This window comes from Trichomycterus rosablanca, chromosome 2 (assembly GCF_030014385.1).
Source record: "Trichomycterus rosablanca isolate fTriRos1 chromosome 2, fTriRos1.hap1, whole genome shotgun sequence".
NCBI lineage: Eukaryota > Metazoa > Chordata > Actinopteri > Siluriformes > Trichomycteridae > Trichomycterus > Trichomycterus rosablanca.
In genome coordinates, this window is record NC_085989.1 from 60,919,752 (window position 1) to 60,932,521 (window position 12,770).

Here is a 12,770-nt window from a genome sequence, read left to right on the forward strand (position 1 = left end):
GGTTTTAATGGAAACCTGTTTACCCGCCGAGGTTAAGGAATGAAGTCGAACCGTGCCAACAACGGTGCTCCTGCATGTGATGGGGACATGGCGTGTTTGCACCAAGAATGTCAAGAACTCACTATAGACTTTATCACAGACTGGACTGAATAATGACTCAAATTATTTTTTCTAGTTATAAATTTAAGCTTAATTTAATTTTGTGTTTGTATGATCTGTGTAAATTCGATTTATTTAAAGTTTCCTCCAGGCCACCCAAGGAGGACGGGGGTCCTGAGTCTGGTTCCTCTCAGGGATTCGTCCTGTAATTTTAAGGGAGTTTTTCCTGCCACTATCGCCCTTGGCTGCTCAACAGGAGGTTTTTGGTCTGTTGGTCCTGGATTCTTTAAAGTTGCTATGAGACAATGTTTATTGTAAATACAAATGACTTGACCTTGATTGAATTGAATAATTCACACTGTTTTTGGATTTGCTGTTCCACTCCCCAGACATCCCTAGATTCCTAGAACTTTCTGATCAATCACTCCTGAAATCTGTAATCTTGTAAAGGATGGAGTTACATAACTGATGAACTTGGCTCATGAAGAAATAAGGATGGTGTGGATCCATCACTGTTTGGTTTGCAATGCCATATGGAAGGTTGCCAGTCAGTCACACTTTCTACAAGTCAGAATAAAGTTCATGTCAGAACTTACTTACTAGCTCACTTCAAAACTTTCATCCTCTTTCATTCCAGATAATCAGCTGTAATTTATAATAATTTTACTATGAAACCCTCACAAGATGATCATTATAACCTGCTGCCTGACTAAACGGGTTAGTTAAACTGGTAAACTAACTTGTTGACTGAGTAACTATGAGGACAGTAAAATTTTTCCACCACCGTAATCTAGACTATAAATAAAAGATGAATAAGAATAATGAGCCGACACGCCCAGTGTAGTTTTCATGTTTATAACCTCATGCTAGATAACTTCAGCTGTGTAATGATGAACGTGTGATTGTTGTATTCAGTATAAAAACCACAATAAAAGTTCAGAACTGTGGAGTCAGTTTAATAGAAATGAATATTAGATTTTAATGTAAAGATTTAATAGCCTACAGATCATATTAATATTAATTACTGTTTATATTAATATTATTATGCAATAACACACAAACACGTCCAATAAAATCACTTTTACAATCTACAAGATCATTAATACACTAAATATGTTAAATCTCATGAAATAAAACCAGCTTTAAAACATATTTTAAATAAAATAGGAGAAAACAGGAAACACAGTGAACTGTAAACAGTAGTAAAACACAGTACAAAGTACATAAGCCCCACTTCCTAAATAAATCTCAAATACATAAGTCCCAGTTACCACCTAAATAATCCTGCTATCCACCCTGACACCAGTCCTATAATATCTGCTGCTGGCTGGAAATTATTCTCAAATTCATCCCAGGTTAAGCTCCGTGCTTCCTCAAACACTCCATTAGTGTAGTAGAACCTTCCTCCATTCTGCTGCACCATCCTGTCTATCTTCTGCAGAAGTTCAGTGACCTGCTGTCTGTTCTGTGGTTCTGCATTATTAAAGATGTGAAATCTTCCTCCACACTGATCTAAAACTCCTCTGAGATGTTCATTTGTTCTTCTAACTATTTCTTCCTCTCTGACACTCTCAGCATGAGTAAACAAAATGATCATGTGATCTGTAACCTTCTCACCAAAAACTTCCTGTAACTTCTTAATCATTTCCTCTTCATATTCTGTAAAATAATCATATTTGAAAACCAGAATGAAAGCATGAACTCCTGGCTGTGAGAGATAAACACTCCTGGCCAACTGCTTTGCTAACTGATCTCGTGGCAGTTTTGTGTCAAAGAATCCTGGTGTATCAACCACATGTATAAACTTTCCTCCTATCATTGTTTCTGCACGTTGAGTGATTTTTGTTACAGTATATAAAGATCGTTCTGATCTGAATACATTTCTCCCCAGGATGGTGTTTCCTGTTGAGCTCTTCCCAGCACCAGTCCTCCCCAGCAGCACGATCCACCGTTCCTGATCCATTACAGCAGATCTGATCTCTGGATCTCTTACTGGATCCTGTTAGTACCACAGAAAACCAGTTACACACTTATACATTTATATTATGGCTGTCGAAGTTAACGCGATAATAACGCATTAACGCAATCTCAATTTAACGCGATTAAAAAAAAATAGTGCCATTAACGCAAAATTCTATTTGGCCCTGCGAGTCACCCGTAGTTCATGTTGAGGCTTGCCACCGTTTTTCATTTGCGGTTTGTTAACATAATGTAACCGAGCGTGGTAGTGATGCACTTGTTTAATAAAGACATAAATACACGTTATATTCACAAGTTGTCGGGAGCAGAACACTTTATTAACTTCTTCTGTTACGGTACCGGACAGCTAGAGTCATCGCGTTAGCCTAGCATGCTATTACATGAACAATGGAAGCGCCAAAGGGTCAAAACACACTCACTTCGTGTAGAAACGTCCATCAAACCATCGTCACGATACAAGTCTGTTACAATAACTACGCCTTATCCCACCTAAAGCACCGCTGATCTACAATGTTTACTGATGGAGAAATTTTAACCTACAATCTGACATATACAGGTCCTTCTCAAAAAATTAGCATATTGTGATAAAGTTCATTATTTTCCATAATGTAATGATAAAAATTTAACTTTCATATATTTTAGATTCATTGCACACCAACTGAAATATTTCAGGTCTTTTATTGTTTTAATACTGATGATTTTGGCATACAGCTCATGAAAACCCAAAATTCTCAATCTCAAAAAATTAGCATATCATGAAAAGGTTCTCTAAACGAGCTATTAACCTAATCATCTGAATCAACGAATTAACTCTAAACACCTGCAAAAGATTCCTGAGGCTTTTAAAAACTCCCAGCCTGGTTCATTACTCAAAACTGCAATCATGGGTAAGACTGCCGACCTGACTGCTGTCCAGAAGGCCATCATTGACACCCTCAAGCAAGAGGGTAAGACACAGAAAGAAATTTCTGAACGAATAGGCTGTTCCCAGAGTGCTGTATCAAGGCACCTCAGTGGGAAGTCTGTGGGAAGGAAAAAGTGTGGCAGAAAACGCTGCACAACGAGAAGAGGTGACCGGACCCTGAGGAAGATTGTGGAGAAGGGCCGATTCCAGACCTTGGGGGACCTGCGGAAGCAGTGGACTGAGTCTGGAGTAGAAACATCCAGAGCCACCGTGCACAGGCGTGTGCAGGAAATGGGTTTTTGAACCAGAAACAGCGGCAGAAGCGCCTGACCTGGGCTACAGAGAAGCAGCACTGGACTGTTGCTCAGTGGTCCAAAGTACTGTTTTCGGATGAAAGCAAATTTTGCATGTCATTCGGAAATCAAGGTGCCAGAGTCTGGAGGAAGACTGGGGAGAAGGAAATGCCAAAATGCCTGAAGTCCAGTGTTAAGTACCCACAGTCAGTGATGGTCTGGGGTGCCATGTCAGCTGCTGGTGTTGGTCCACTGTGTTTTATCAAGGGCAGGGTCAATGCAGCTAGCTATCAGGAGATTTTGGAGCACTTCATGCTTCCATCTGCTGAAAAGCTTTATGGAGATGAAGATTTCATTTTTCAGCACGACCTGGCACCTGCTCACAGTGCCAAAACCACTGGTGAATGGTTTACTGACCATGGTATTACTGTGCTCAATTGGCATGCCAACTCTCCTGACCTGAACCCCATAGAGAATCTGTGGGATATTGTGAAGAGAAAGTTGAGAGACACAAGACCCAACACTCTGGATGAGCTTAAGGCCGCTATCGAAGCATCCTGGGCCTCCATAACACCTCAGCAGTGCCACAGGCTGATTGCCTCCATGCCACGCCGCATTGAAGCAGTCATTTCTGCAAAAGGATTCCCGACCAAGTATTGAGTGCATAACTGAACATAATTATTTGAAGGTTGACTTTTTTTGTATTAAAAACACTTTTCTTTTATTGGTCGGATGAAATATGCTAATTTTTTGAGATAGGAATTTTGGGTTTTCATGAGCTGTATGCCAAAATCATCAGTATTAAAACAATAAAAGACCTGAAATATGTCAGTTGGTGTGCAATGAATCTAAAATATATGAAAGTTTAATTTTTATCATTACATTATGGAAAATAATGAACTTTATCACAATATGCTAATTTTTTGAGAAGGACCTGTATATAACCATGTGATAGAATGACCTGAATAAACTGTAGAGAGGAAGCATCACAAATATAAATCATGTATATAACCATGTGATAGAATAACCTGAATAAACTGTAGAGATGAAGCATCACAAATATAAATCATGTATATAACCATGTGATAGAATGACCTGAATAAACTGTAGAGATGAAGCATCACAAATATAAATCATGTATATAACCATGTGATAGAATAACCTGAATAAACTGTAGAGATGAAGCATCACAAATATAAATCATGTATATAACCATGTGATAGGATAACCTGAATAAACTGTAGAGAGGAAGCATCACAAATATAAATCATGTATATAACCATGTGATAGAATAACCTGAATAAACTGTAGAGATGAAGCATCACAAATATAAATCATGTATATAACCATGTGATAGAATAACCTGAATAAACTGTAGAGATGAAGCATCACAAATATAAATCATGTATATAACCATGTGATAGAATAACCTGAATAAACTGTAGAGATGAAGCATCACAAATATAAATCATGTATATAACCATGTGATAGGATAACCTGAATAAACTGTAGAGAGGAAGCATCACAAATATAAATCATGTATATAACCATGTGATAGAATAACCTGAATAAACTGTAGAGATGAAGCATCACAAATATAAATCATGTATATAACCATGTGATAGAATAACCTGAATAAACTGTAGAGATGAAGCATCACAAATATAAATCATGTATATAACCATGTGAAAGAATAACCTGAATGAACTGTAGAGATGAAGCATCACAAATATAAATCATGTATATAACCATGTGATAGAATAACCTGAATGAACTGTAGAGATGAAGCATCACAAATATAAATCATGTTTATAACCATGTGATAGAATAACCTGAATAAACTGTAGAGATGAAGCATCACAAATATAAATCATGTATATAACCATGTGATAGGATAACCTGAATAAACTGTAGAGATGAAGCATCACAGATATAAATCATGTATATAACCATGCGATAGAATAACCTGAATGAACTGTAGAGATGAAGCATCACAAATATAAATCATGTATATAACCATGTGATAGAATAACCTGAATGAACTGTAGAGATGAAGCATCACAAATATAAATCATGTATATAACCATGTGATAGAATAACCTGAATAAACTGTAGAGATGAAGCATCACAAATATAAATCATGTATATAACCATGTGATAGGATAACCTGAATAAACTGTAGAGATGAAGCATCACAGATATAAATCATGTATATAACCATGTGATAGAATAACCTGAATAAACTGTAGAGATGAAGCATCACAAATATAAATCATGTATATAACCATGTGATAGAATAACCTGAATAAACTGTAGAGATGAAGCATCACAAATATAAATCATGTATATAACCATGTGATAGAATAACCTGAATAAACTGTAGAGATGAAGCATCACAAATATAAATCATGTATATAACCATGTGATAGAATAACCTGAATAAACTGTAGAGATGAAGCATCACAAATATAAATCATGTATATAACCATGTGATAGAATAACCTGAATAAACTGTAGAGATGAAGCATCACAAATATAAATCATGTATATAACCATGTGATAGAATAACCTGAATAAACTGTAGAGATGAAGCATCACAAATATAAATCATGTATATAACCATGTGATAGAATAACCTAAATAAACTGTAGAGATGAAGCATCACAAATATAAATCATGTATATAACCATGTGATAGAATAACCTGAATAAACTGTAGAGATGAAACATCACAAATATAAATCATGTATATAACCATGTGATAGAATAACCTGAATAAACTGTAGAGATGAAGCATCACAAATATAAATCATGTATATAACCATGTGATAGAATAACCTGAATAAACTGTAGAGATGAAGCATCACAAATATAAATCATGTATATAACCATGTGATAGAATAACCTGAATAAACTGTAGAGATGAAGCATCACAATTATAAATCATGTATATAACCATGCGATAGAATAACCTGAATGAACTGTAGAGATGAAGCATCACAAATATAAATCATGTATATAACCATGCGATAGAATAACCTGAATGAACTGTAGAGATGAAGCATCACAAATATAAATCATGTATATAACCATGCGATAGAATAACCTGAATGAACTGTAGAGATGAAGCATCACAAATATAAACCATGTATATAACCATGCGATAGAATAACCTGAATAAACTGTAGAGATGAAGCATCACAAATATAAATCATGTATATAACCATGTGATAGAATAACCTGAATAAACTGTAGAGATGAAGCATCACAAATATAAATCATGTATATAACCATGTGATAGAATAACCTGAATAAACTGTAGAGATGAAGCATCACAAATATAAATCATGTATATAACCATGTGAAAGAATAACCTGAATGAACTGTAGAGATGAAGCATCACAAATATAAATCATGTATATAACCATGTGATAGAATAACCTGAATAAACTGTAGAGATGAAGCATCACAAATATAAATCATGTATATAACCATGTGATAGAATAACCTGAATAAACTGTAGAGATGAAGCATCACAAATATAAATCATGTATATAACCATGTGAAAGAATAACCTGAATAAACTGTAGAGATGAAGCATCACAAATATAAATCATGTATATAACCATGTGATAGGATAACCTGAATAAACTGTAGAGATGAAGCATCACAAATATAAATCATGTATATAACCATGTGAAAGAATAACCTGAATAAACTGTAGAGATGAAGCATCACAAATATAAATCATGTATATAACCATGTGATAGAATAACCTGAATAAACTGTAGAGATGAAGCATCACAAATATAAATCATGTATATAACCATGTGATAGAATAACCTGAATAAACTGTAGAGATGAAGCATCACAAATATAAATCATGTATATAACCATGTGATAGAATAACCTGAATAAACTGTAGAGATGAAGCATCACAAATATAAATCATGTATATAACCATGTGATAGAATAACCTGAATAAACTGTAGAGATGAAGCATCACAAATATAAATCATGTATATAACCATGTGATAGAATAACCTGAATAAACTGTAGAGATGAAGCATCACAAATATAAATCATGTATATAACCATGTGATAGAATAACCTGAATAAACTGTAGAGATGAAGCATCACAAATATAAATCATGTATATAACCATGTGATAGAATAACCTGAATAAACTGTAGAGATGAAGCATCACAAATATAAATCATGTATATAACCATGTGATAGAATAACCTGAATAAACTGTAGAGATGAAGCATCACAAATATAAATCATGTATATAACCATGTGATAGGATAACCTGAATAAACTGTAGAGATGAAGCATCACAAATATAAATCATGTATATAACCATGTGATAGAATAACCTGAATAAACTGTAGAGATGAAGCATCACAAATATAAATCATGTATATAACCATGTGATAGAATAACCTGAATAAACTGTAGAGATGAAGCATCACAAATATAAATCATGTATATAACCATGTGATAGAATAACCTGAATAAACTGTAGAGATGAAGCATCACAAATATAAATCATGTATATAACCATGTGATAGAATAACCTGAATAAACTGTAGAGATGAAGCATCACAAATATAAATCATGTATATAACCATGTGATAGAATAACCTGAATAAACTGTAGAGATGAAGCATCACAAATATAAATCATGTATATAACCATGTGATAGAATAACCTGAATAAACTGTAGAGATGAAGCATCACAAATATAAATCATGTATATAACCATGTGATAGAATAACCTGAATAAACTGTAGAGATGAAGCATCACAAATATAAATCATGTATATAACCATGTGATAGAATAACCTGAATAAACTGTAGAGATGAAGCATCACAAATATAAATCATGTATATAACCATGTGATAGAATAACCTGAATAAACTGTAGAGATGAAGCATCACAAATATAAATCATGTATATAACCATGTGATAGAATAACCTGAATAAACTGTAGAGATGAAGCATCACAAATATAAATCATGTATATAACCATGTGATAGAATAACCTGAATAAACTGTAGAGATGAAGCATCACAAATATAAATCATGTATATAACCATGTGATAGAATAACCTGAATAAACTGTAGAGATGAAGCATCACAAATATAAATCATGTATATAACCATGTGATAGAATAACCTGAATAAACTGTAGAGATGAAGCATCACAAATATAAATCATGTATATAACCATGTGATAGATAACCTGAATAAACTGTAGAGATGAAGCATCACAAATATAAATCATGTATATAACCATGTGATAGAATAACCTGAATAAACTGTAGAGATGAAGCATCACAAATATAAATCATGTATATAACCATGTGATAGAATAACCTGAATAAACTGTAGAGATGAAGCATCACAAATATAAATCATGTATATAACCATGTGATAGAATAACCTGAATAAACTGTAGAGATGAAGCATCACAAATATAAATCATGTATATAACCATGTGATAGAATAACCTGAATAAACTGTAGAGATGAAGCATCACAAATATAAATCATGTATATAACCATGTGATAGAATAACCTGAATAAACTGTAGAGATGAAGCATCACAAATATAAATCATGTATATAACCATGTGATAGAATAACCTGAATAAACTGTAGAGATGAAGCATCACAAATATAAATCATGTATATAACCATGTGATAGAATAACCTGAATAAACTGTAGAGATGAAGCATCACAAATATAAATCATGTATATAACCATGTGATAGAATAACCTGAATAAACTGTAGAGATGAAGCATCACAAATATAAATCATGTATATAACCATGTGATAGAATAACCTGAATAAACTGTAGAGATGAAGCATCACAAATATAAATCATGTATATAACCATGTGATAGAATAACCTGAATAAACTGTAGAGATGAAGCATCACAAATATAAATCATGTATATAACCATGTGATAGATAACCTGAATAAACTGTAGAGATGAAGCATCACAAATATAAATCATGTATATAACCATGTGATAGAATAACCTGAATAAACTGTAGAGATGAAGCATCACAAATATAAATCATGTATATAACCATGTGATAGAATAACCTGAATAAACTGTAGAGATGAAGCATCACAAATATAAATCATGTATATAACCATGTGATAGAATAACCTGAATAAACTGTAGAGATGAAGCATCACAAATATAAATCATGTATATAACCATGTGATAGAATAACCTGAATAAACTGTAGAGATGAAGCATCACAAATATAAATCATGTATATAACCATGTGATAGAATAACCTGAATAAACTGTAGAGATGAAGCATCACAAATATAAATCATGTATATAACCATGTGATAGAATAACCTGAATAAACTGTAGAGATGAAGCATCACAAATATAAATCATGTATATAACCATGTGATAGAATAACCTGAATAAACTGTAGAGATGAAGCATCACAAATATAAATCATGTATATAACCATGTGATAGAATAACCTGAATAAACTGTAGAGATGAAGCATCACAAATATAAATCATGTATATAACCATGTGATAGAATAACCTGAATAAACTGTAGAGATGAAGCATCACAAATATAAATCATGTATATAACCATGTGATAGAATAACCTGAATAAACTGTAGAGATGAAGCATCACAAATATAAATCATGTATATAACCATGTGATAGAATAACCTGAATAAACTGTAGAGATGAAGCATCACAAATATAAATCATGTATATAACCATGTGATAGAATAACCTGAATAAACTGTAGAGATGAAGCATCACAAATATAAATCATGTATATAACCATGTGATAGAATAACCTGAATAAACTGTAGAGATGAAGCATCACAAATATAAATCATGTATATAACCATGTGATAGAATAACCTGAATAAACTGTAGAGATGAAGCATCACAAATATAAATCATGTATATAACCATGTGATAGAATAACCTGAATAAACTGTAGAGATGAAGCATCACAAATATAAATCATGTATATAACCATGTGATAGAATAACCTGAATAAACTGTAGAGATGAAGCATCACAAATATAAATCATGTATATAACCATGTGATAGAATAACCTGAATAAACTGTAGAGATGAAGCATCACAAATATAAATCATGTATATAACCATGTGATAGAATAACCTGAATAAACTGTAGAGATGAAGCATCACAAATATAAATCATGTATATAACCATGTGATAGAATAACCTGAATAAACTGTAGAGATGAAGCATCACAAATATAAATCATGTATATAACCATGTGATAGAATAACCTGAATAAACTGTAGAGATGAAGCATCACAAATATAAATCATGTATATAACCATGTGATAGAATAACCTGAATAAACTGTAGAGATGAAGCATCACAAATATAAATCATGTATATAACCATGTGATAGAATAACCTGAATAAACTGTAGAGATGAAGCATCACAAATATAAATCATGTATATAACCATGTGATAGAATAACCTGAATAAACTGTAGAGATGAAGCATCACAATATAAATCATGTATATAACCATGTGATAGAATAACCTGAATAAACTGTAGAGATGAAGCATCACAAATATAAATCATGTATATAACCATGTGATAGAATAACCTGAATAAACTGTAGAGATGAAGCATCACAAATATAAATCATGTATATAACCATGTGATAGAATAACCTGAATAAACTGTAGAGATGAAGCATCACAAATATAAATCATGTATATAACCATGTGATAGAATAACCTGAATAAACTGTAGAGATGAAGCATCACAAATATAAATCATGTATATAACCATGTGATAGAATAACCTGAATAAACTGTAGAGATGAAGCATCACAAATATAAATCATGTATATAACCATGTGATAGAATAACCTGAATAAACTGTAGAGATGAAGCATCACAAATATAAATCATGTATATAACCATGTGATAGAATAACCTGAATAAACTGTAGAGATGAAGCATCACAAATATAAATCATGTATATAACCATGTGATAGAATAACCTGAATAAACTGTAGAGATGAAGCATCACAAATATAAATCATGTATATAACCATGTGATAGAATAACCTGAATAAACTGTAGAGATGAAGCATCACAAATATAAATCATGTATATAACCATGTGATAGAATAACCTGAATAAACTGTAGAGATGAAGCATCACAAATATAAATCATGTATATAACCATGTGATAGATAACCTGAATAAACTGTAGAGATGAAGCATCACAAATATAAATCATGTATATAACCATGTGATAGAATAACCTGAATAAACTGTAGAGATGAAGCATCACAAATATAAATCATGTATATAACCATGTGATAGAATAACCTGAATAAACTGTAGAGATGAAGCATCACAAATATAAATCATGTATATAACCATGTGATAGAATAACCTGAATAAACTGTAGAGATGAAGCATCACAAATATAAATCATGTATATAACCATGTGATAGAATAACCTGAATAAACTGTAGAGATGAAGCATCACAAATATAAATCATGTATATAACCATGTGATAGAATAACCTGAATAAACTGTAGAGATGAAGCATCACAAATATAAATCATGTATATAACCATGTGATAGAATAACCTGAATAAACTGTAGAGATGAAGCATCACAAATATAAATCATGTATATAACCATGTGATAGAATAACCTGAATAAACTGTAGAGATGAAGCATCACAAATATAAATCATGTATATAACCATGTGATAGAATAACCTGAATAAACTGTAGAGATGAAGCATCACAAATATAAATCATGTATATAACCATGTGATAGAATAACCTGAATAAACTGTAGAGATGAAGCATCACAAATATAAATCATGTATATAACCATGTGATAGAATAACCTGAATAAACTGTAGAGATGAAGCATCACAAATATAAATCATGTATATAACCATGTGATAGAATAACCTGAATAAACTGTAGAGATGAAGCATCACAAATATAAATCATGTATATAACCATGTGATAGAATAACCTGAATAAACTGTAGAGATGAAGCATCACAAATATAAATCATGTATATAACCATGTGATAGAATAACCTGAATAAACTGTAGAGATGAAGCATCACAAATATAAATCATGTATATAACCATGTGATAGAATAACCTGAATAAACTGTAGAGATGAAGCATCACAAATATAAATCATGTATATAACCATGTGATAGAATAACCTGAATAAACTGTAGAGATGAAGCATCACAAATATAAATCATGTATATAACCATGTGATAGAATAACCTGAATAAACTGTAGAGATGAAGCATCACAAATATAAATCATGTATATAACCATGTGATAGAATAACCTGAATAAACTGTAGAGATGAAGCATCACAAATATAAATCATGTATATAACCATGTGATAGAATAACCTGAATAAACTGTCTGTCTCGCGTGTGT

General features: G+C 32.3%; 2 protein-coding genes across 2 annotated transcripts in view; one reads left to right on the forward strand and one right to left on the reverse strand.

Moving 5' to 3' along the window:
• Positions 1-1,366: 1,366 nt before the first annotated feature.
• LOC134303083 (GTPase IMAP family member 9-like) lies at positions 1,367-2,067 on the reverse strand. The gene has a single exon (XM_062988364.1). It carries the CDS (start codon positions 2,060-2,062, stop codon positions 1,367-1,369), a length of 696 nt encoding a protein of 231 aa, XP_062844434.1. The 5' UTR covers positions 2,063-2,067.
• Positions 2,068-2,449: 382 nt separating this feature from the next.
• The window catches only part of LOC134303092 (cytosolic phospholipase A2 gamma-like), a 41,181-nt gene continuing 30,860 nt past the window's right edge, over positions 2,450-12,770 (forward strand). Inside the window, exon 1 of the mRNA XM_062988376.1 lies at positions 2,450-2,482. Within this exon, the coding sequence (XP_062844446.1) occupies positions 2,450-2,482 (33 nt within the window). The remainder of the gene's footprint in view (positions 2,483-12,770) is intronic.